This window comes from Brienomyrus brachyistius, chromosome 5, assembly GCF_023856365.1.
Source record: "Brienomyrus brachyistius isolate T26 chromosome 5, BBRACH_0.4, whole genome shotgun sequence".
In the NCBI taxonomy this organism is placed as follows: Eukaryota; Metazoa; Chordata; class Actinopteri; order Osteoglossiformes; family Mormyridae; genus Brienomyrus; species Brienomyrus brachyistius.
The window spans coordinates 71,361-94,269 of NC_064537.1; the positions used below are offsets into that span (position 1 = coordinate 71,361).

Genomic DNA, 22,909 nt, shown 5'->3' on the forward strand with positions numbered 1-22,909 from the left:
AATAGTGCAGTAATTCTAAAATAGCACTTTTTCATTAAGCTACATTTAAACATATGAGATATTATATAAGTAATAGAAATTTGGTTTCAGACAAAAGGCTTACAGATGGCACGTTCATTTTGTGAATCCAGGGACTGAGCGTTGTGCCTTCCCTGGGCGACACCATGGCTCTGACTCCTTTAATCAACCATGCTGCCCATATCAGCCAGATGAGGGAGCCATGGCTCTGCAGCAGAGCACGCCAGTGGGAGTGGAGGCAGCAGGGGTGGGGTGAAGACTGCTCTCGCATTACGGTGGGTAGGAGCAGCTGGTTCTCCATGCCATTGTCAAGATACTGTCACCAGAACAACTACTTCAGCATTTCTAGCTGTGGGTGCCAGGCTCACTTGCTGATGCCCTAGCGAGAGCGGAGGAAGCAGCGGTAATCCTATCCCGACCCACAACATCCATCTTCCTGTGGTCACATCACTGTCACCACCAGCCACGCTGTGTTGCCCACTGCGAGACCACGGCATGTGTGTCACTCAGCATATGACGCGCCACGCTATCACTCTGGAGAGACTGAACAAATTGCGCTGAATTGACCCATCCTGGCCCCTTGGCACAGCTGCCAGAAGGTTTTGAGCAGGTGGCAGAGTGAGGGAGTTGTTGCCCATATCGCCTACCAAGGAGCCCCTACTCCTGGCCCATGAGCATTGTCTTTACTTGGACTGCTTTGTAGAGGGTAGAGATGGGCAACAATGTTGCTACACTAGGGGGGCACACTTCACTACAGGATGCTCTTCTCATACCACACACTAGGGGGACACACTATTACTATAGGGTGCTATTGTCACACAGCACACTAGGAGGATTTACTGTCACTACTGCAGGCTTCCACTGCTTCTATGAAATCACATTGTTTGAGTACTCAATGAGACTTAACAGTTTTACTCAGTTATACAGTTCAGTGAAAATCTTCAAGTAAAGTATGTTCTTCAACGGCAAGGGTGGGCAATCATATCCAGAAAAGGTTGCTGTGTGTGCAGGTTCTCTGCAACTCCCTAATTAGATCACTAATTAGAAGACTGATTGGTTGAAGAGTCCTCACAGCAAATGAGGCAAAGTATTTCTGTTTGAGGTAAGACTTCCTGTCCCCCAGCAGTTGGGTCTCCCACCACAACACAAGGTGTGAAACAGCATTTTCTTTGCAGAGCGCAGTACAGTATGAAGCAGGAGGTGGTGAAAATCACCAAGAGAACAAAAATTAAGGAAGGAAGAAATGAATGTATTCAACAACTAATTATATAGTTGAGTGTAATCAAAGCAATACATTTAGTCCGCTGTTGTGCACACAGCCACTTTCTTATGCTAAGCAATTAGAATATGAACTTTAACATTAAAAGTAGTGAAGATATATCTTTATGTATGCTCATAGGCACAAGCTGTATGCAGGTCAGTTTGCCCGTTTAACTCCTCCCCTTTGCACACTACAGCTCCCACGCTACCATATGCCTTTGCTGCAAACTTCCTGTTGGCTCTGTAACTGCAAGGCTTCTCTTTTATTAGTAAAGACGTGCAAGCACCACCAGATACTCAGTGAAGTAAACTGTCTTTCTCAACCAAGCGTGGAGTAACAGTCACATGCCGAAGAATATAATTCTATAGATGCACAAAAACAAGTAGAGATCTGTAGGCAAACAGAAAAACTGCTCATAGCTGCGGTCAGGAAAGAGGAAGTTGAGTGTGCAGCTAAAACTTGCAGAACATCCGCCAGGCAGTGAAAGACAGACGGAACAGAGGAGCACAGAAAGAACACAAAGACAAGCAGCGGGAGCAACGGAGCCTCCTTTTGACCCAAGATGGACCTGTGGAGGCAGTGTGCAGCGTGGCTCATTCAGTGCCGGGTTCTGCCTGAGAAGCACCGGGTCACTTGTGAGAGTGCCCAGGTGTGCGAGCTGGTCCACGCACTGCGGGATGGTGTTCTCCTCTGCCAACTGCTGAACAACTTGCGTCCGCTGTCCATCAACCTGAGGGACATCAATCTGCGACCACAGATGTCACAGGTGAGCTACTTCACCCATTGCCAGCCTGCCTGTGTCACATCTATGTGTCATATTGTGTGCATCCATTACTACAGACAGCCTTCATTTACACTCACAGGCTCTAGCCCAATTATACTGTTCGATTATACTTCTATAAACGGGCATGAGTCCATCCTGAGAGCTGGATTAGCAGCCTCTTGATTACCCTGTGTTGCTATATAACCCACACTGCATAAAATGTAAATTAAAACAGAATGCCACTTTTTTGCAAACATAGATATTTAAGGTCATACTATCACATACAATTACAGCCGCCCCTCCAGATTCACAAATGTGGCATTCACAGTTTCGGCCATTCTTGAGTTAGCCGAGAACAATTAAATGGGAAGATTTTTTGTCAAAAATTTGCACAGTGGCATCTATACATCTTGGCTTTGGCATGCCATGCATCTTTGTCTCAGCAACCAGCCTCACTCACATGTTAGTTGTCTTTGTGACTGTGAAATCTGGCATTTCTCATAGTAGGTTTTAATCATTTTCAGCGCCATTAATTTTGCATTTATAGTAATGGGCCCAAGTATTGTTTGCAAATTTTCACATTTGCTGGAATCTTCCACCCCAACCCTTACAAATGCGAAGGGGTAACTGTATACATATACAGGCATGCACTCTTGCACATATAGATGCATGGCTGGTGTGTGGAGTAGCAGGGATGTGAGAAGGCTTGTAGGTAGCTGATGTGTTGTGTTTGGTAAATGTTCCAGTTTCATGTGTGTGGGCCAGTGACTGATGTATTAGTTCAAGGTATTGGACAGGTAGGAGTTCTGTGGGGAACCTGTATCAGATTTGAGCCCTGCCCTGTATGCCTTTGTCACATTCAGGAGCATTTGTATGAGGCCTTGGCCCATTGGATTCCTTGTTGTGACATTCAGTGACTTGTATCTAAATCTCAGTATGCTGATGGATTCCAGTCTGTATCAGCGTCTGACTCTGGTAGACTATAACTGCAAAAGCATGGATATCTGCTTGCATGTGTGTACACATTCTGTAATAACTTTATTTCAGCTTTACGTGGTTCAGTAGGAAGTTATTCTCTGGTAAGTAATAGTTAATTTGGTTATTTTAAAAGTTTAATTTTAAAGGTTTTTATCTCTCTGAAACTATTGGATAATCAAACAGTTGTGTTTTAACGTAAACATTATCTTAGTGTTTTATTGTATTCGCCACTTTATTGTAGCAACTATACGTTAATGAAATCAACTAAAAGTCAAATACTGTATATATAAGTATACTCGGCTGGGAGTAAGGACGCAGTCATAGTGAGTTAGGTAATTACAGGGCCAGCTCAGTGTTGTGTTTGCAAGATGTATGCCCTTCTGGATGATTGTGTCCAGTCAGACTGGTGGACTCACTCGTGGTCAAGGTTCATGATAACATGGAGATAGAAGAGAGAGTTAAAATGCCTTTTAGGGAGATAGTGTGTACACTACAAGTGGGGAGGGGAAAATGAAGAACAGAGAGGTCGAGAGAGCTGGGCGACTGTAGGTCAGAGACGTAAGAAAGGGTTACATACTTTTCAAGAGCTTCCAGCTTTAGAGCTGGATGAGACTGGGGAGGTAGGTGGGCCCTTGGGCACTGAGGAGCCCCCTCCCCCCAGGAAGATGGAGGTTGTGGAAGTGGGGGATTCAGTTATTAGAGGTGTAGAAAGTTATGCGTTATGTGATAGAGGGTTCTGTACGGTGTCTTGCCTGCCTGGTGCCCAGGTAGTGCACAGGTTTTGGCCCCAGCTGGGATGGATCCAGTAGTTGTCATGCATGTTGGCACCAACAACACAGGCAAGAGTAGGAGGGCTGTTCTGCAGGACCTTCTGGAACAAAAGTCAGATGGGTTGCATCTGAACTGGATGGAACTAGTGTATTGGAGAGGCATTTGTGTAGAGTAATTGAGTGTGTAAACTAGGGACGGGGGGGGGGGGGGCAGGGAAGTTAGTTAAGAATGTAGAAGGGGGGAGATGGAAAGCCCCAAATAATGATGAAAGTGGGCACTGTAAAAGGCCTACTCTTTGCTGTGTGTACTTAAACGCAAGGAGTAGTAGAATCAAAATTCATGATTTAGAGGCTTTTATTTATTCAGACTCTTGCGACATTATAGGAATAACAGAAACATGGTTGAGTGACAATGATGGAGAAGAATATATTAATGGTTACACGTTGTTCTGTAGATACCAAATAGGCAAGAAGGGAGCAGCATATGTAAAAGAGAACTTGCAGACAAGGGAGCTCACTGATAAATATAAAAGTACAGAAGCTGTATGGATAAAATCAGATGCTAAAATCACAAATGATAAAAACTCAAATTGTTGTTTGCTATACAGCACCTAATGTAGTTTCAGAGGAAAGCAAAATGTTTAAAGGATGAGATCAGTATTATGAGCAAAAAAAATAATTTTAGACTCGCTAGGACTGTTGAAGAGGACTGTTGAAAGGAAAGTTACATTAAAGGCTAAGGGTAACATTGAAATTTCTTCCAATATTTTAACTCCAAAAGAGCTCTAAAAGCTGAAATCACTAATTTGCAGGATAATAAGGGTCTTATAATTGAAAATGAAACTGATATAGTAAGTTGTCATGCCCGGCTCGTCCGCTCCTCGTATGTGTCATGCCCGGCTCGTCCGCTCCTCGTGTGTGCCACGCCCCCTGATTACCCACATGTACTTCCCTGATCATCTCCAGCTTTGTCCGATTCCTTTGATTAGTCTTGGTGTATTTAAGTCCTGGTCTGACCTGTTTCCCCTGTCCGTCATTGTGGTGTAGGTGATGGTGTGTGCTCGTTCCCGTCTCTTGATCTCTGTTTCCGAATAAACCCGTAGTTTTGCCCCGATTTCCGCCTGCCTTGCTTGTCCCTGACCCGCCTACCCGCACGATCACTCCACTGCCCAGAGTGATCGTGACAGTAAATGAGTTTAATGATTGTTTTGCACGGGTGTTCACTACAGAGGACATGAGTAACATACCGACTCTTATTACGAATCCAGTGTTGTTCATGACCAATATACATATAACTGAAGCTGATGTGCTACAAAGCCTAGCTAGGCTCAAAATAAATGGATAAATAAATAAATTGCAGGGACCTGATGGCATTTCACCTATAGTTTTAAAAGGGATGAGGGATATTATTTGCCAACCTTTAACTTCACTATTCCAGAAATCCTTATCTGCGGGTGTGGTACCTTCTGATTGGAAGCGTGCTAATATAACGCCCATATTCAAAAAAGGGGATAGAAGTAACCCAGCAAACTATAGGCCAATTAGTTTAACTTGCATAGCTGGAAAAATAATGGAAGCTATAATCCAAGCGAAAATGGTAGATTACCTGGATTCAAATAACATCCTGAGGGACAGCCAACATGGATTTACGAGAAATTTAACCATAAAAAGGCCTACGATGTGATCATGATTTACTTAGATTTCCAGAAGCCTTTTGATGTTGCCACCCACAAGCAGCATGGATTTTAGGAACTGTAGCAGCTTGGATTTAAAACTGGTTAACAGACAGGAAGCAGCGAGTAGTTATTAGAGGCACAATGTCACAGTGGGCCTGCGTTCATAGTGGGTTACCGCAGGGTTCAATTTTAGGACCATTGTCGTTCCTAATTTGATATTATGATATTAACACCAATATATAGAGTACACTGGTTAAATTTGCAGATTAGGCTACAGTGCGATTTTGATTTAATTAGTGACTGGGCTGATTCCTGGTAGATGAAATTTAATTGAGACAAATGTAAAGTAATCCATGCAGGAAGTGGAAATATAAAGTAGTTATTTTATGGGTTCCAGTGAAATAAAGGTAGCTAATTATGAGAAAGACTGTATGTTGATGTTTCCATGTCCCACTCTTGCTAGTGTGGGGAAGAAATTAAAAAGGCCAATAGAATGTTGGGTTACATCTCTAGGTGTGTGGAGTTTAAGTCAAGGGAGGTGATGCTACGATTATAAGACCCCACCCAAAATATCGTGTGCAGGTTTGGTCACTGTATCTGTTCATCCTCAAGCAAAGGAGACTAAGAGGGGACATGATCTAGGTATGTAAGATTCTAACAGGTCTGGATGCTGTTCAACCAAATAGTTACTTCAATATTAGTTCAAATACAAGAACTGAAGGCCATAGGTGGAAATTAGTGGGAGAACATTTTAAACTGGATTTGAGAAAGCACTTTTTTACACAGCATGTAGTTAGAGTATAGAATAATCTTCCTGCTAGTGTAGCACAAGCTAAAACCTTGGGTTCCTTTAAACGAGAACTAGATAAGATTTTAAAAACTCTGAGCTATTAGTTGAGCTCTCCCCAAACAAGCTTGATGGGCTGACTGGCCTCCTCTCATTTGTAAAAAGCTTAAGCAACACTTCCTGGATAATTTACATACAGATTTTCATACAAAATGTTCGTACTGCCCTTGTAACTCACTGAATCTGATATGAAAATCATGTCATTTGAATTCCCATGTATTCTGTTTCATGAATACCTGATAGTCTATATATTAATGTACCAGGGAAACTCTCTAATGGGGAAAAAAAGATTTTCCCCTCTTTGAGCCTGTGGAGAAAGATGTCTGGTGAGATATTACATCTGTAGGGCTTTCGAATAGAGTGCTTGCAGAGGTATTCTTGGTAGAAGATGCAGACCTTGTAGATCTGAAATAACATGGGATCTCACTGCTAGCCACCATGTCCTGCTGGAACATTGGAGCTTGGTCACAACAGAATGAATACAGAGGAAGGGTACTTCACGGTGTGTCAAACTGTGTGAAATTATGCCTCACTCACAAGCCTGTACTGGTGAAATTTGACCATTGCTGTGTAATGACATTATCCAGTGAACTAAAATCACTGTGACTCACCACTGTCTGATAGTTTGAAGTTCCTCTTTTAACAAGAAAAATCCAAGTTTACAGTTTTATCCTTTAAATGAAAGCTACCTATTCACACATTATGACTGACTGGCAGGTAGCTATGAAAATGCAGTATCTCTGGTGTCTGTGATTTACTACAGGACAGCACTGCACACTGACAGACTCACACTACTACAGGATCTGCTTCTCCGAATCTCACATACACACAGTGCTTGTCCAATTCTGTTTCCACTTCCGAACAGCTCTCCCCTGTTCCTGCTAACTAAGCTATCTGCTGTGCGACTGCACTTTGTACAGAACTGCCCAGCTTGCTGAAAACACCAAGAGAAGGTTTCTGATTCTTTTCACAGACCTGGTAGTTTCCCAGGGCACAGATATGTTCGATGGTCTTTTTTCATACTAGCAATGTCATAGTTTCATTTTTCTCCATTTAGCAGATGCTTTTATCCAAAACTATTTATCTTTGGAAAGCAGGGTTGAGTCTTGGTCAAGGATCCAGCATTGACATCACTCTGCAACTCTATGACCTTCCAGTTACAGGCACCTATTCTAACCTCCTGCTATATAACTACTCACTACTTAATTAGTTGTAACTTTATTAGCTTTGTCATGTGATCTCTCCCATCAGACATACAGTGCCCACCGTAATAATGCTGTAATTTCTACATGGTGAAAACAAAATGTATGCAAATACCTTTAAATTAAAGTCTATAATGGTCACTTTAACGCTTTTGAATTTTTTTATTAGAAATTTAAAACTGTGCAGTACAGGCGCAAATCAAAGAATACTGTGTCTTTGTCCCAAATGTTTTGGAGGGAACTTCTGAGTTTCTAATTGTCTCACTTGGAAGTCATTTGGATAAAAGCGCTTGCTAAATAAAGTAAAATGTAAAATGCAAAGATCATGAGGCTTTTGGCCGATCTTGCGCAGGGCCACTGACTGGCGATGGGAGTTTGCCACTGACTGGCGATGGGACTTTGCCACTGACTGGCGATGGGAGTTTGCCATGCCAGATCATAGAATGTGACATTCTCTGTGACACTGACAAGCATCCAACTCAAAAGGAGGAACTGGACAGCAGAGGTGGAAAGTTCAGGTTCAGAAAGTACAAATCCAGACCAAGATTTTGTTTCAACCAACCAGTTGAGTATAAAGAGTTACATTCACAGAGTACTGGACAGAGCTGGATAATTGGTTATTAAGTTGAAGCAGCTTCTGAAAAGGAAGTCATTTTTAAGGTCTTCTTTGATATTATCTGGTCAATACAGCCATTATTGTGTGTGTATATTTTTACTTGTGACAACAGTTTTATTATACAAGATTCAAGATGGTGGCACGCATAGATGCAGTGGGTTCATACTCCCCCAATAGGTGTTCTTTTATTTTAATAACATTTTTAATACTTACTATTATTGTCCTACAAACAAAGGTGAACATATACTATAGTTACCAGAAGCTTTTACAGATCGGCTTGAACTGTACAGATCAGTATTATAACTCGGAAGCAACACTGCAAGAGATTTTCAGATCACCAGGACTTGCGCTGACTCCTACCCCTGGAGGGAGACGATGCAGATTGTGCAGGGAGAGGAAGCAGAAGAGGGGCAACGAGCAGGTTTTCTAGCTAGGCTAAAAGCTGCTCCACAAAGAACCTTTCTTCCTTGTACTCTTCTTGTGAATGCTAGATCACTCACTAACAAAATGGATGAGCTCCGAATGGATATTGCAGCACATAAAACTACAAGGCAATGTTGCCTTCTGATTTTTTTGGAGATGTGGCTGAGTCCCAACCTATCGGATACGGTCAAGCTAGTAGGATGCATGCTACGCCATGCCAACAGAACACACGACTCAGGTAAGAAAAAGGGGAAGGACTCTGTATCTACATTAATAATGCTTGGTGCACCAAAACAACCTTAATGAATAAGTTATGTTCTCCGGACTTGAAATATCTTATGCTAAGATGCTGACCATTCTTCCTGCCCAAAGAACATTCAGTTGTTATTCTTATGGCAGAGTACATACTGTGCAGGGCTAATATTAAGCTAGCACTTAAGCAGTTATATGATGCTATCAGTAAACAGAACACATACCCCGACAGAGTTTTCATCATTGCCAGGGATATCTATCAAGTGAATCTGGATCATGTTTATACAACCATAAAAGATGCTTACAAGGTCATACCATGCCCCCTCCTTGGACATTCTAATCATCTTACTCCGTTTCTTGTCCCTGCACCCAAAGCCCTTGTTAACAGTACTAAGTAGAAGGACTGTCAAAGTTTGACCTGAGACTGGTGTCTCGCGACTGCAGGACTGCTTCAAACATACAGGTCAGGGGAGCATGTACTGATGTAGTGCATTGCTGCACCCACCACATGGCAAAACTCCTCGGGATCCTGACTGGTGACCCCCCAAGCAGACATTTGGTCCAATCCTGCCCTCCGGAAATGGCCATCTATCTGCTGCAGCCAGGTGTTATGTGGGCATCCTCCCAGCCTTCGGGTCCTCAGCAACAAGGATCCTGCGAGCCGGGTCACCCTCAAGGAAACCACATGGCTGTAGTGCCGTAACTGATGCTCCCTCACAATGCAGGTAATGTGCCTCATTTGGGCTCCTCTAGCAACTGCTTGTTTGACACAAAGTCAAACCAGCGATACCCAAAGATTCTCCAAATATATACAGTACTGAAGGAGTCCAGTCTTCATCTCAGCTCACTGGATAGCATCCATGTCTCAGTCATACTGCAAGGCAGAGAGCACCAAGATTCTAAAGACTTGGACCTTCATCCTCTTGCAAAAAGATATCGGGAACGCCACACACCCCTTTTCAGCGACCTCATGACCCTCCATGCTCTCCCAATCCGTCTGCTAACTTCATTGGAAGAATCACTAGAGACATGAATGTCACTGCTGAGGTAAATGAATCTCTCAACAAGGCTCCCCTGCAGACAGACACACTATTGATGGCTGTGCCTAAGATGTCATTAAAGACCTAGACCTTGGTTTTTATCTAGGACACCCGCAAACCCAGATACCAGGATCCAACAGCCCGTAGCCTCTGACCTTTCCCAAAGTCAAGGAACATGGAGCTACTCTCACCCCATTCTCCAGACCCATGGGGACCGACACAATCCTCATAGCCAGCCCTGTCATTGCCTGTGGTCCCATTGAAGTCACCCATGACCAGAGGAGTGTCACCTCATGGGCACCTATCAATCACAGAGCGAAGTTGTGAGTAAAATGTCTCCCTCAATGAGAGATCACTCACCACGGTAGGAAATACACTGAGACAACAGACAAAACACCCAAGGAGGGCCTTAGCCTGAGTCTCATAATGCACTTGTTGAACGGACTGACATCAGACACCATCGGAAGGAGTCGATCCGCTACAGCAACAGCTACTCTTTAAGAATAGAATGGCAGCTATCAGAGGGACCAGACCAAAAGTAGATGCATCCACCTACAATGACCAGGCCACTCCCCTGTTTGTCTACCTTACAATGTACCACCACCGAAATGCTGAGTTTACGAAGCTCCCCTGACAGCAGAGGAAGATGGTCATCTTGCTGGAGAGACAAGACGTCCCACACGCCGACCCGAATGGGCCGCCTCAAACTGGGACCTAAGTGCTGCCATGCAGCAGGTGACGCCTCAGCACCACACCAGGCCCGATCCCCAACAGGCTTGACCCTATTAGCTCTCTGACAGTTTCGACTCTACCAGGGATGAGGCTCCTGAAGGTTTTCCCTCATCCCCTTCAAGATGTGTGCAGCCTTCTTGTGGGCGGCTGCAGCAGAGCTATTCCTGCAGAGAGCAGAAGGGTCTCTGTCATTGAGGACTTTAAGAATACTAAAAAGATATAAAAAGAAATCACAATCCAGTAAGAATCAAAGCAGAGGCTGTGGAAAGATTATACAGCTACAAGTTAATGGGAGTCACCACCACAGAGGACCTGCCCTGGCTGGCACCTTATTAATGCATCTTTGGGGTTGTCATAAACAGAATTTTGTTGAGTTACACAATGGCAATAATGTGCTTCAATCTTGAATGTGTGTGTATGTCTCTTTGGTTAATAGGATTATTAAATCTTTTTATATTTCTGAAATTACTCCATACAACATACCATAGTAATTGATGTTTAAAAACTGCATATACAGTATTCCTAATAAAATTGGTTCTTGAAATTATCCCTGACAGTACAATATCAAACTTAATTACTCAATTAAATAGTGGGGATTTAGACTTACATAACCTTTGCTCTCTGCACTGTGAGAGTGAGCAATAACCAGAAAACCTTCAGCAAAAGCAGTAGTCCCTGACTAAATGTATTTCTCAGGTGATTTGAGGGATCTTTTAATTTCTTATCCTGATCAGGATCATGGGAGCCCACATACCCAAGCAAACTGTCACAAAGTCTGTTACACAGCTGAGGATAATTCTGAAAAAAACTATATAAGGAAGTCCACACTACTATTACTTTTTACTTTAGTTTTGTCTGAGTCAAATCTCGTCTGTTCCCTCTGAAGTCTCGACTGGCCCACCTGAACTCTGCACTCTGACATTAGTTTTCTAGCCACAGTTCTAGCACATTTTCATCGCTCTGCTGGCTTCTTGATACTGTCCTTGTTGATTTATCGTCCATCAGCAAATGGCCATAGCAATGCCTCTGTGTGCCTGTGCACAACTCAAATGACTAAGGCATGTTTTTAGGACCTGTTGAGATCTTCCTTATGTCTCCTCTTCTTATCATTTTCTAATGAGCATAGAACACTACTCACAGAAACAGAGCTCATATCCAAGATTACATTGACCCTAGTAACTCCCAGGTGAATTCCAGCTTCATACTAATATCCATTCTAGCATAGACATGTATATTCCGCTGACATTTCTTGCTATCCACAGTTTCTTTGCCTGAAGAACATCAGGACCTTCCTGAATGCTTGCCAGGAATGCTTTGGGCTGAAGAAGAATGAGCTCTTCGAAGCTTTTGACCTGTTTGATGTGCGGGACTTTGCTAAGGTAAGACTACATGCTCTGCATATCTAATAAATGTGTGCCTGCGAATTGGTATAGCACCATTCAGTGATCTAGGATATATTTTGATATAGTATCTAGAACATACACACATCCACTCAGCGTTTTACAACACTAACAGGGAAACAAAACTCTCAAGAAGAGGAAGTGACAGGCAAGTTTTGAATAGCAATTGGAAGTGAGTATTTGCAGAGAACTTTTCAGTAGAAGAAAGCATTGGACTTCCGTATATTGTTCATGAATCAATGCATACCTTTTAGATCTCCAGAAGTAACAGAAGATCTCACTGCCTTCATCACCAGCCTTACAGACTTTCAAATATAGCCTGTCACCATCTTTGGCTAAATGCAAATAAATCACATGACCCGCCCTGTTGGGAAAGTTTTCTTCTTGTGAATTTCATTTTCCCATGACCAGTAATCCAAGAAAAGAAACTCCTTTAGTGCTCGGTGCAGATTGTAGTAAAATATACTATCAGAATAATCAAAATATTGTAAAACAAACATCCATCACCAGTCAAAATCAAGTCGGTTTATGGTTTTCAGTAGTTATTTTGGTGTAAGTGAACTGCCCTGAGCATGGTCTGGCTGTACCGGTGGGTAGTGCTGCCAGTTTATGGTTTTCAGTAGTTATTTTGGTGTAAGTGAACTGCCCTGAGCATGGTCTGGCTGTACCGGTGGGGAGGTGCTGTCGGTTTATAGTTTTCAGTAGTTATTTTGGTGTAAGTGAACTGCCCTGAGCATGTGTAGTTTTGTACAAATCGTGTCGATATGGAGTTTCCTCTTTTATTTTTTATAGTTTTTGATGTACTGTATAGCTGGGCTGGACTGGGTTTAGAAATCAACCTGAGAATTGTTTATCACAAACAGGACCTCCGTACACATGTACCAACAATGAGTTTAGCCAATCAGGAGGTGGTCCTTCTGAAATAATCAGGTCTGTGGTACTGGTGAATTTGAAACTCTGAAATGCTTCTTAAGCTGGATATATACTTCAGATGAAATCAGTGGACAACATTCTGGTATTTTATTATTTTTTTTTATTTCTACTACTGTTTTAAGACTATTCTTCTCCACTGTGGTTTTTACACTAGCAAACAGGAATCAGGTCATACCTGAGCTGTATTGTGAAGGGAGACTAATTACATTGCAGTTCCAGCTTGCTTCAGTTTTCCACTGCAGAAAGGTGGGCTTGGTAAAGGCATTGTGGGGTTTGGAACGCAATAGTGACATAAAACCAAAGAGACATCTATTTGCTGTTAACATGGTGCACATCATAATTTACTATGTTCTAATTTCTACTAGCAAGTCTGTCAGAATCACCATCTTATGTTAGCATCAAACGCAAGCAGAATTAGCATTAGTTTGGGCAAATTTGCATGACGAATCCATTCTGTTCATCTGTATTATAGTGCTTTTTTAAGTAGGAGGTTGGAAATTTTCAAGTTCAGAGTTATTGACATACATTGCAATGTGCAATACTACTAAAGGTACATTGAAACTGCGAGCGGCATGAGCGTCATAGCGACTGGAAATCATTCAATCTCTATGGAAGGGTGTGTTGCCAGGTGGTGAACAGTGGCATGGAGCATCAAAATGAAGTTGAAGTCCAGTCATATTTATGGTAATGAGCTATGACGTGGGTCGGCGGCAACCATTCAGAAGGTAGAAATGCTCCACTAAAGAGAGTTACTCAGAACCAGAAGATTGTCAACTTTTGTTCCAACCAAACAGTTCCCAAGCACTGATCATAGCTGTAGCAGGTTTACCACTTATTTATGACATGTACTTGTTTGCGTATAGGCCCCCCTCTTCAGGCTCTGATTGCGGCTCTCGGGAGGCTGGGTGAGGAGTGGATAAAGACCAAGATCCAGGCATTTAATGACTTCTTAGGCATAGCCATCAGTAGTGGGTCTGTCTGTGGGGAGAATGTCGACCTTGTCGAGAGGTTCACTTGCCTTGGCAGCGACATTCGTGTCTCTGGTGACTCTTCCTATGAAGTCAGCTGATGGATTAGAAGAGCATGGGGGGTCACGAGGTTGCTGGAATGGGGTGTGTGGCACTCCACATATCTTTGCAAGAGGACAAAGGTCCAAGTCTTTAGAGTTCTGGTGCTCTCGGTTTGGCTGTATGGCTGTGAGACATGGACTCTAGCCAGTGAGCTGAGATGAAGACTGGACTCCTTTGGTACTGTCTCTCTTCTGAGAATCCTTGGGTACCACATTATCTGTAGTAAGTTACGTAGGGTGAGGGTGGTCCGGCTCGCAGGATCCTCATTTCTGGGGACCCAAGCAGCTGGACCAGACCAAGAGGATGCCCATGTAACACCTGGCTGGTGGGTGCACCAGCGCATGCTCCTCAACCTGTTCTGACCTGGTTAAATCATCCGTCCATCCATCCATTTTCCAAACCTCTTATCCTACTGGGTCGTGGGGGGTCCGGAGCCTATCCCAGCAGGGAACAACCCAGGATGGGGGGCCAGCCCATTGCAGGGCACACTCACACACCATTCACTCTCACATGCATACCTACAGGCAATTTAGGAACTCCAGTTAGCCTCAGCATGTCTTTGGACTGTGGGGGAAAGCCGGAGTACCCGGAGGAAATCCCACGACCACATGGTGAGAACATGCAAACTCCACACACATGTGACCCAGGTGGAGACTTCAACACGGGTCCCAGAGGTGTGAGGCAACAGTGCTAACCACTGCACCACTACACCGCCCCCTGGTTAAATCATTTAAGGGAAATTTAAGCAGTTTTAAGCAATTTTTTTATATTCTGATACAGCTGACATTTTAGACATTGTTACTATAAAATCAAGCTTAAAAGTGCATTCTGAAATGCAGGCAATTGTCTGTTCACTAGTTAATAAGTGTAGAAAAAAGTGGAAATTACTCAGGGATACCTATAGAAAAGAAAGGAAAAAGGAGGCAGAGCCCAAGTCCTACCCAGAGCCCAACCTGAGCCCCTGTCTTAGTCAGAGCCCAACCTGAGCCCTTTCTTAGCCAGAGCCCAACCTGAGCCCTTTCTTAGCCAGAGCCCAACCTGAGCCCATGTCTTAGCCAGAGCCTAACCTGAGCCCATGTCTTAGCCAGAGCCTAACCTGAGCCCATGTCTTAGTCAGAGCCCAACCTGAACCCATGTCTTAGCCAGAGCCCACCACCACCAAGCCAGAGCCCAACCTGAGCCCCTGTCTTAGCCAGAGCCCAACCTGAGCCCATGCCTTAGCCAGAGCCCAACCTGAGCCCATGCCTTAGCCAGAGCCCAACCTGAGCCCATGCCTTAGCCAGAGCCCAACCTGAGCCCATGCCTTAGCCAGAGCCCAACCTGAGCCCATGCCTTAGCCAGAGCTCAACCTGAGCCCATGTCTTAGCCAGAGCCCAACCTGAGCCCATGTCTTAGCCAGAGCCCAACCTGAGCCCATGTCTTAGCCAGAGCTCAACCTGAGCCCATGTCTTAGCCAGAGCCTAACCTGAGCCCATGTCTTAGCCAGAGCCTAACCTGAGCCCATGTCTTAGCCAAAGCCCAACCTGAGCCCATGTCTTAGCCAGAGCCCACCACCACCAAGCCAGAGCCCAACCTGAGCCCATGTCTTAGCCAGAGCTCAACCTGAGCCCATGTCTTAGCCAGAGCCTAACCTGAGCCCATGTCTTAGCCAAAGCCCAACCTGAGCCCATGTCTTAGTCAGAGCCCAACCTGAACCCATGTCTTAGCCAGAGCCCACCACCACCAAGCCAGAGCCCAACCTGAGCCCCTGTCTTAGCCAGAGCCCAACCTGAGCCCATGCCTTAGCCAGAGCCCAACCTGAGCCCATGCCTTAGCCAGAGCCCAACCTGAGCCCATGCCTTAGCCAGAGCCCAACCTGAGCCCATGCCTTAGCCAGAGCCCAACCTGAGCCCATGCCTTAGCCAGAGCCCAACCTGAGCCCATGTCTTAGCCAGAGCCTAACCTGAGCCCATGTCTTAGCCAAAGCCCAACCTGAGCCCATGTCTTAGCCAGAGCCTAACCTGAGCCCATGTCTTAGCCAGAGCCCACCACCACCAAGCCAGAGCCCAACCTGAGCCCATGTCTTAGCCAGAGCTCAACCTGAGCCCATGTCTTAGCCAGAGCCTAACCTGAGCCCATGTCTTAGCCAGAGCCTAACCTGAGCCCATGTCTTAGCCAAAGCCCAACCTGAGCCCATGTCTTAGCCAGAGCCCAACCTGAGCTCATGTCTTAGCCAGAGCCCAACCTGAGCCCATGTCTTAGCCAGAGCCCAACCTGAGCCCATGTCTTGGCCAGAGCCCAACCTGAGCCCATGTCTTGGCCAGAGCCCAACCTGAGCTCATGTCTTAGCCAGAGCCCAACCTGAACTCATGTCTTAGCCAGAGCCCACCACCACCAAGCCAGAGCCCAACCTGAGCCCATGTCTTAGCCAGAGACCACCACCACCAAGCCAGAGCCCAACCTGAGCCCATGTCTTAGCCAGAGCCCAACCTGAGCCCATGTCTTAGCCAGAGCCCACCACCACCAAGCCAGAGCCCAACCTGAGCCCCTGTCTTAGCCAGAGCCCAACCTGAGCCCATGTCTTAGCCAGAGCCCACCACCACCAAGCCAGAGCCCAACCTTAGCCCATGTTTTAGCCAGAGCCCAACCTGAGCCCATGTCTTAGCCAGAGCCCAACCTGAGCCCATGTCTTAGCCAGAGCTCACCACCACCAAGCCAGAGCCTAGCCTGAGCCTAAGTCCTAGGCAGAGCCCACCACCACCAAGCCAGAGCCCAAGTCCTAGCCGGACCCCACCATGAGCCAAAGTCTTAGCAAGAGTCCCCCACCACCAAGCCAGAGCCCAATCCTAACCCAGAGCCCAACCTTAGCCCATGTCTTAGCCAGAGCCCACCACCACCAAGCCAGAGCCCACCATGAGCCAAAGTCCTAGCAAGAGTCCACCACCACCAAGCCAGAGCCTAAGTCCTAGCCAGAGCCCACCATGAGCCAAAGTCCTAGCCAGAGTCCACCACCACCAGAGTCCACCCTGTCCAGCCTGAAATATGTCTGAAACCTGCCATAATCCAGTCGCAATTTCTGCACGAGCTGGTGATATTGCACATGCTACTGACGGGCCTGGAGAATCGGGTGAAACCACTGCAATCTCAAACATCTTTGCCACATGTAAATCAGTGCTGCATAAGCAACTACCTCTCGATTATCCATAGTGAAAAGATGAATTTGAAAAAGAATAAAACAGAATTTATAGGCAAAATTTAACATAAGATAAGATAAGATAAGATAAGATAAGATAAGATAGGACTTTATTGATCCCACAGTGGGGAAATTTGTGTGTTAACGCAGCTCCAAACAGATAGCAAGAAAGAGTTACAAGAGTAAAGAATATAAAAATACAAGAATAAGAATACAGAATAAAAAATAATATAAAATAAGATAGAACACTGATACAATAGTAGTAATAATGCCTATGTACACTCATACACCGTATGAAATATGGATAGTGGGTTGTGGAAAAGTGCAAGTAATAATAAATATCAACTATTTAACTTCTATAGCTACAATTTCCCCTCCAGAACACTTGATTTTAAGCAGGAAAGCAATTACCTGATTCACAACAATACCAGTTTGACAAATTACAGCCTATCGGCAGTCAGCACAAAGATAAGCTACACGTTTGTTTGTCTTGTGGCTGCTTTAATAACTTTGCAAAACTTAGCATTCTGAGCAACCTTGTCACTGTCTACTAGAAAGTGTCCACAGCATTCGGTAGCATCGTGGGCAGGGCGTCCAGAGCGAGTGCTGATGCTCTCCGCATCCATGGTGTAAACATACCTAAATATTGAATGATATATAGAATATGATATTTTTTCCTACCAATATTCCATGCATACAGGTCACTACTGTCTCCATGCATTTTGACCAATCAGATGGTGGTGACGTTTGGTTTGGTCATTCTTTCAGCTCTGCTAGTGAGTAGTACCATGTCAACATGGGTACAGGTTGGGTATGGCTTGCATAATTTACAAGGGAAAAATGTCTCTGCGGCTCAGCTCAGGTACGGCTCAGTTCTTGGTGGCAGTTGAATAGTATATCTGCATTGAGCAGTTCACATGGCCAGGATTCAGTAATATTATTCATGTTCTTTTGGTGTTTCTCTGCTTTGTAGGGTTTTAGGTAACTGATACAACAGTGACATGTTCTAAGATTGCATGTATCCCTGATGGCAAGGAGTCAGTGACATTCCACATGCTTTTGTGGTGGTTCTGTGCTTTCAACAAGGCTGATGGTGGTTTTAAAAATGTGTCTCATTCCAGTTCACCCTTCTCTGCCTCATCCATTAACTGGTCCCGCTGCAGCCAGGACTCTTATTCATTCCAGTTCACCCCTATCTGTCTCATCCAGTAACTCATCCCTCTTTAGCCCTGACTCCTCTTCATTCCAATTCACCCATTCAATGAGAGCATACTGCACGTTCTCAGCACTGCCCTCCTCTCCCCACCCGCTCGCTCACTCTCTCACTCTTGCCTGTATGTGGTTTTTCTTACAGGCATCATATATCTGGGTCACGCTTTTGCTCTTGGTTTCGCTGCAGAGTTCAGGAAGCATGATGACAAGGCCCAGGGTGTGCAAGCAGTCCAAGGGCTCAGCTTCTTGATCATGTCTATGCAAATACACCTCGACAGTGAGCAGACTGCTGTTTTCTTCTCTATTTATCTTTCTTCTCTCTTTTCCCTCACATTATTTTATTTTCCTAATAAATGAAAGATCTTACTTTTTGGTTGAGAAGTTTAATCCAATTTTATAATTGTCAAATTTACATAGTAATAATATCCATCCATCCATCCATCCATCCATTTTCCAATCCGCTTTTCCTACTGGGTCGCGGGGGGTCCGGAGCCTGTCCCGGAAGCAATGGGCACGAGGCAGGGAACAACCCAGGATGGGGGGCCAGCCCATCGCAGTAGTAATAATATAGCCAACTAAATAAATAAAATGTTGTTAGATTTTCTTTTATTTTAAGAGCAATCATGGACAACTGATCCCAGATTGTTTCTGACTGACCGTTGAGAAATAAATTGTGTGTTCATATATGTATATGAAAGGCAAGCAGAACATGTGACTATGTAACAGTGGGGCAATAGCCAGAGGTCATTGATAAACTCCCAACGAGACAAAGACAGCAACTCATCAGCATCAAATCAGATTGTTAAAGATGATGCCAGGAAACCAAATATTCAAGTCTGACATTGAACATGAGGACTTGTGTTGTTTTCATTGAATTATCACTATACAAGACTGGGTATGATGTTAAACTGTTCTCTGAGGTACATAGACCAGGGAGTGGCCAGATCTCTGTAGGTGGGTATATCTATTATTGGTTTGGTTACTATGATTACTACCATGCTCAGGGAGTACCGTAGTTGTTGCTGTGGTGGATCAGCTGATGTCAATCTTTCAATGAGCATACTATGAGAGTCAGATTACGGAACTCTCTGGTTATCTTCTGTGTTGTCTCAGTGTATGCTTCTGCTGCGGTGAGTGATGTCTCAGTGAAGGAGATATTTTATTCACAACTTTGCTAGCTGGTTGATGGGTACTTATGAGGTGACACTCCTCTGGTCATGGGTGACTGCAGTGTGACCAATGGCACTGACAGGATTGTATCAGTTCCCATAGGTCTGGCAACCAATGTGAAAGTGGGTCAGGGGTTGCAGATCGCTGGATCCTGGTTCCAGTGTCCTGAGCTGCATCATTGGTTTTGGTACACCAATACAGACGCACCGCTACTTACGAACTTTCAACTTATGAACTTTCAGACATACGAACGAAGAGGACTGCAAGTCCAAATTGTGTTCCTTGGGCTCCCGTTTCCTGTCTGCAACATCAAATTTTTTTCTGCATGTCAATTCCACCTAGTACGACTTCTGACTGCTACTCCCACCGCGCAGGAGCGTAGCGTGCGTACTCCCAGCATCCTAGTTCGTTGTACTTGCATGTACCCTTAAAATGATGTTGAATAACGACTTACGAACATTTCAAGTTATTGAAATGAATTCTGACCACAGACTTGGTGCATTCTGAAGATTCAGCTTAGGTCCGCTAGGCTACCACTTATGAGGAGAATGAGGCTGAACCTGGCCAGACTCCAAGATACGGCTGCTTCTAATGAGTTTGCATGCAGTTTGTGTGAGGGACCTGCAGACTTGGGTGTGACTGCTGACTCTAATGTGATGTGGGAGACCTTCTGTGATCAGACCCTGAAGGTTGCTGAGGGTCGTGTTGGTGTTGCTGGTGTTCCCTGAAGAAGGTGTTTCATCACGCAGAGCACCCTGGATATTATTGAGAGGAGTCACAGAGCATGGCTTGACGGAAACTCCAGTCTGTACCGGGAACTGAAAAGCATGGCAACGAGAGGTCTGAGGGTAGATAAGGAGGTGTTTGTTAGAAGAATCTGTGAGCAAGTGTAACACCATCTATGGTCTAGCAACCTGCTTACAGAGGAATTTAAGCATTATGCACATCCAAATCTGTTCCTCAGAGATTCGTAATTAGGGTGAGTGATGGAACAGTTTTACAAATGACACTGCAGTTGTGACTTGCTGGGCTGGCAACTTTGAGCAGCTGTTTAAAGCTGATGCTTTGGCTAGGATGGTGGACATCTGAGTCCACAATTCTTGAGGCTGATCCTCTGATTAGCTGTGAACTCCCCAATCTTACTGAGATTTTACTGTACAGGTGGTGAACCAGCTGAGGGTAGGGAAGGTTGCAGGGAACTGTAGTATCTGAGGTGAACTTCCCCAGGCTGGTGTTAAGGCTGTCCTGGCATTGCAAGCAATCTTTACTTCCATTTGGAAGATGGGCATCATCCCAACTACCTGGAAAACAGAACTTGTTGTCCCTATCTGTAAAGGGAAGGGTGATCACCTGGATTGTGGCAATTACAGGGGGATAACAACGCTCTCAATGCCAGGTAAGGTCCTTGCTAGAGCCATCCTCAATAGGATCCATGAGCACTTGCTTATTTACCAGCAGCCAGAACAAACTGGTTTTATGCGCAAGTCATCTACCATTGGTCTCATGCTAGCACTGAGGGTTTTTTTAAATCAAATATTGCCAGAGTTTCTTTGCAGGCTTTGTCTATTTTTGTAAAGTGTTCAACTCTTGATTGTGCTGCCCTTTAGGACATCCCAAAGTTGCTGGATGTCATAACCAGTCTGTATACTGCTACTCTGAGTGCTATGCAGAGTGGTGGCAGAACCTCTGCGTTCTTTCCATTCAATTGTGGGGTTCATCAGGGGGTGTTCTTGCTCCTACTCCAAGAACTGGGTGTCGGGCAGGATCATGGGGTACAGTGGACATGGGGCATCTGGGAAAATGTACTGATTTTGATATTGCCAACAATGCTGTGATCTTCGTGGAGTCAATGGATGCTCTGATCAGGGCTCTCAAGAGACTGAGCGAGGAGTCTGAATGTCTGGGATTATGAATGTCCTGGATAAAAACCAAGATCCAGGCCTTTAAGAACCTCTTGGGCACAGCCATCAGCAGTGTGTCAAAATGCGGAGAGAATGTCGACCTCCTTGAGAGGTTCACTTTCCTTGGCAGCGACATTCATGTCTTTGGTGACTCTTCCTATGATGCCAGTAGACAGACTGGGAGAGCATGGGGGGTCATGAGGTCGCTGGAAAGGGGTGTGTGGTGCACCTCATATGTTTGTAAGAGGATGAAGGTCCAAGTCTTTAGAGTCCTGGCGCTCCCTGTTTTGCTATATGGCTGTAAGGCATGGACGCTATCCAGTAACCTGAGATGAAGACTGGACTCCATTGGTTCTGACTCTCTTTGGAGAATCCTTGGGTACTGCTGGTTTGACTTTGTATGAAACGAGCGGATGCTAGAAGAAGTTTTTTCATTCCTTATGGCCATGTGGTCTGATTCCCTGAGGGTGATGTGGTTCACTGGACCCTCATTGCTGAGGACCTGAGCAGCTGGACCAGGTCAAGGACATGCGCACATAACACCCGGCAGTGGCAGACAGACAGCTATTGCCAGAGGATGGGACTGGACCATGTGTCAGCCTGGGGGGGGGGGGAGTGACAACAGGAATCCTGAGGTGTGGATATGGAAACGTGCTACACCAGTGCATGCTCCCAAACCTGACCTATGTAGGACTGTTAATTTGAAAGTTAATAGAATTAACTGTCATATCATAATAAGGAATAGATGTTGTGGGTGTTGACACTGACATCTGACAAAAATCTGACATCTCTGCAAAAATCTGACTGTTCAATTGTGTATTTTTTGGTATGGTGAGTGGAAGAATTAAGAAATCACAATTTCCATTCAACAAGCATGCCATGTAACTGACTTTCAGTGCATTGGATCCCTGAGATACACTCTAGGGAAATCTCCACAAAGCATAAAGAGATTAAACCATAAGAAATATGTTTACTTTTAAACGTATGTAAGTCGCTTTGGCTAAGAGCATCTGCCAAATGCCGTAAATGTAAATGTTTAAATAAGTCTTACTGAAAAAACAGAAATGTCAAAAATGATGTTCACAAAACGTTTTTTGAATGTGCATTTTCTTTAACCCTACATGGTAAGGAAATAAAATGACATTATCCCATATTGGTGAATTTGTTTTTCCTTTATTAACTTCTGTTTGGTAAAAAATTGAGGGGGCACAAATACTTAGCAGTATCTCAGTTATTACTGAAGTACAAATCATTAACAAATATAGCAGCTACTTGAGATAAAATATGCATCACAATTCATTCATAGTAAATGAACCTGAGACCAGTGTTTCACTTGTGCTGTTTATTACCTTCAGTAGTTTCTTTGGTAGTTATTTCAGTAGTTTACAATGATTTACAGAATTAACTGATATAGTAACAAATATAGTAATTGTTTGAGATAAAAGCCATGAATGCATAAGTAACAGAATAAGG

At 44.5% G+C, this 22,909-nt stretch overlaps 1 protein-coding gene across 2 annotated transcripts in view; it reads left to right on the plus strand.

The window, feature by feature from the left end:
* The first annotated feature begins 1,514 nt into the window (after positions 1–1,514).
* Positions 1,515–22,909, plus strand: part of LOC125741714 (proto-oncogene vav-like) — a 45,912-nt gene continuing 24,517 nt past the window's right edge. The window contains exons 1-2 of one of the 2 annotated variants that reach the window (XM_049012961.1): positions 1,515–2,045; positions 11,841–11,957. In XM_049012961.1, coding sequence (XP_048868918.1) covers positions 1,842–2,045; positions 11,841–11,957 — 321 coding nt within the window. In that variant the 5' untranslated portion in view covers positions 1,515–1,841. The remainder of the gene's footprint in view (positions 2,046–11,840; positions 11,958–22,909) is intronic. The other variant, XM_049012960.1, reaches the window with a different exon arrangement.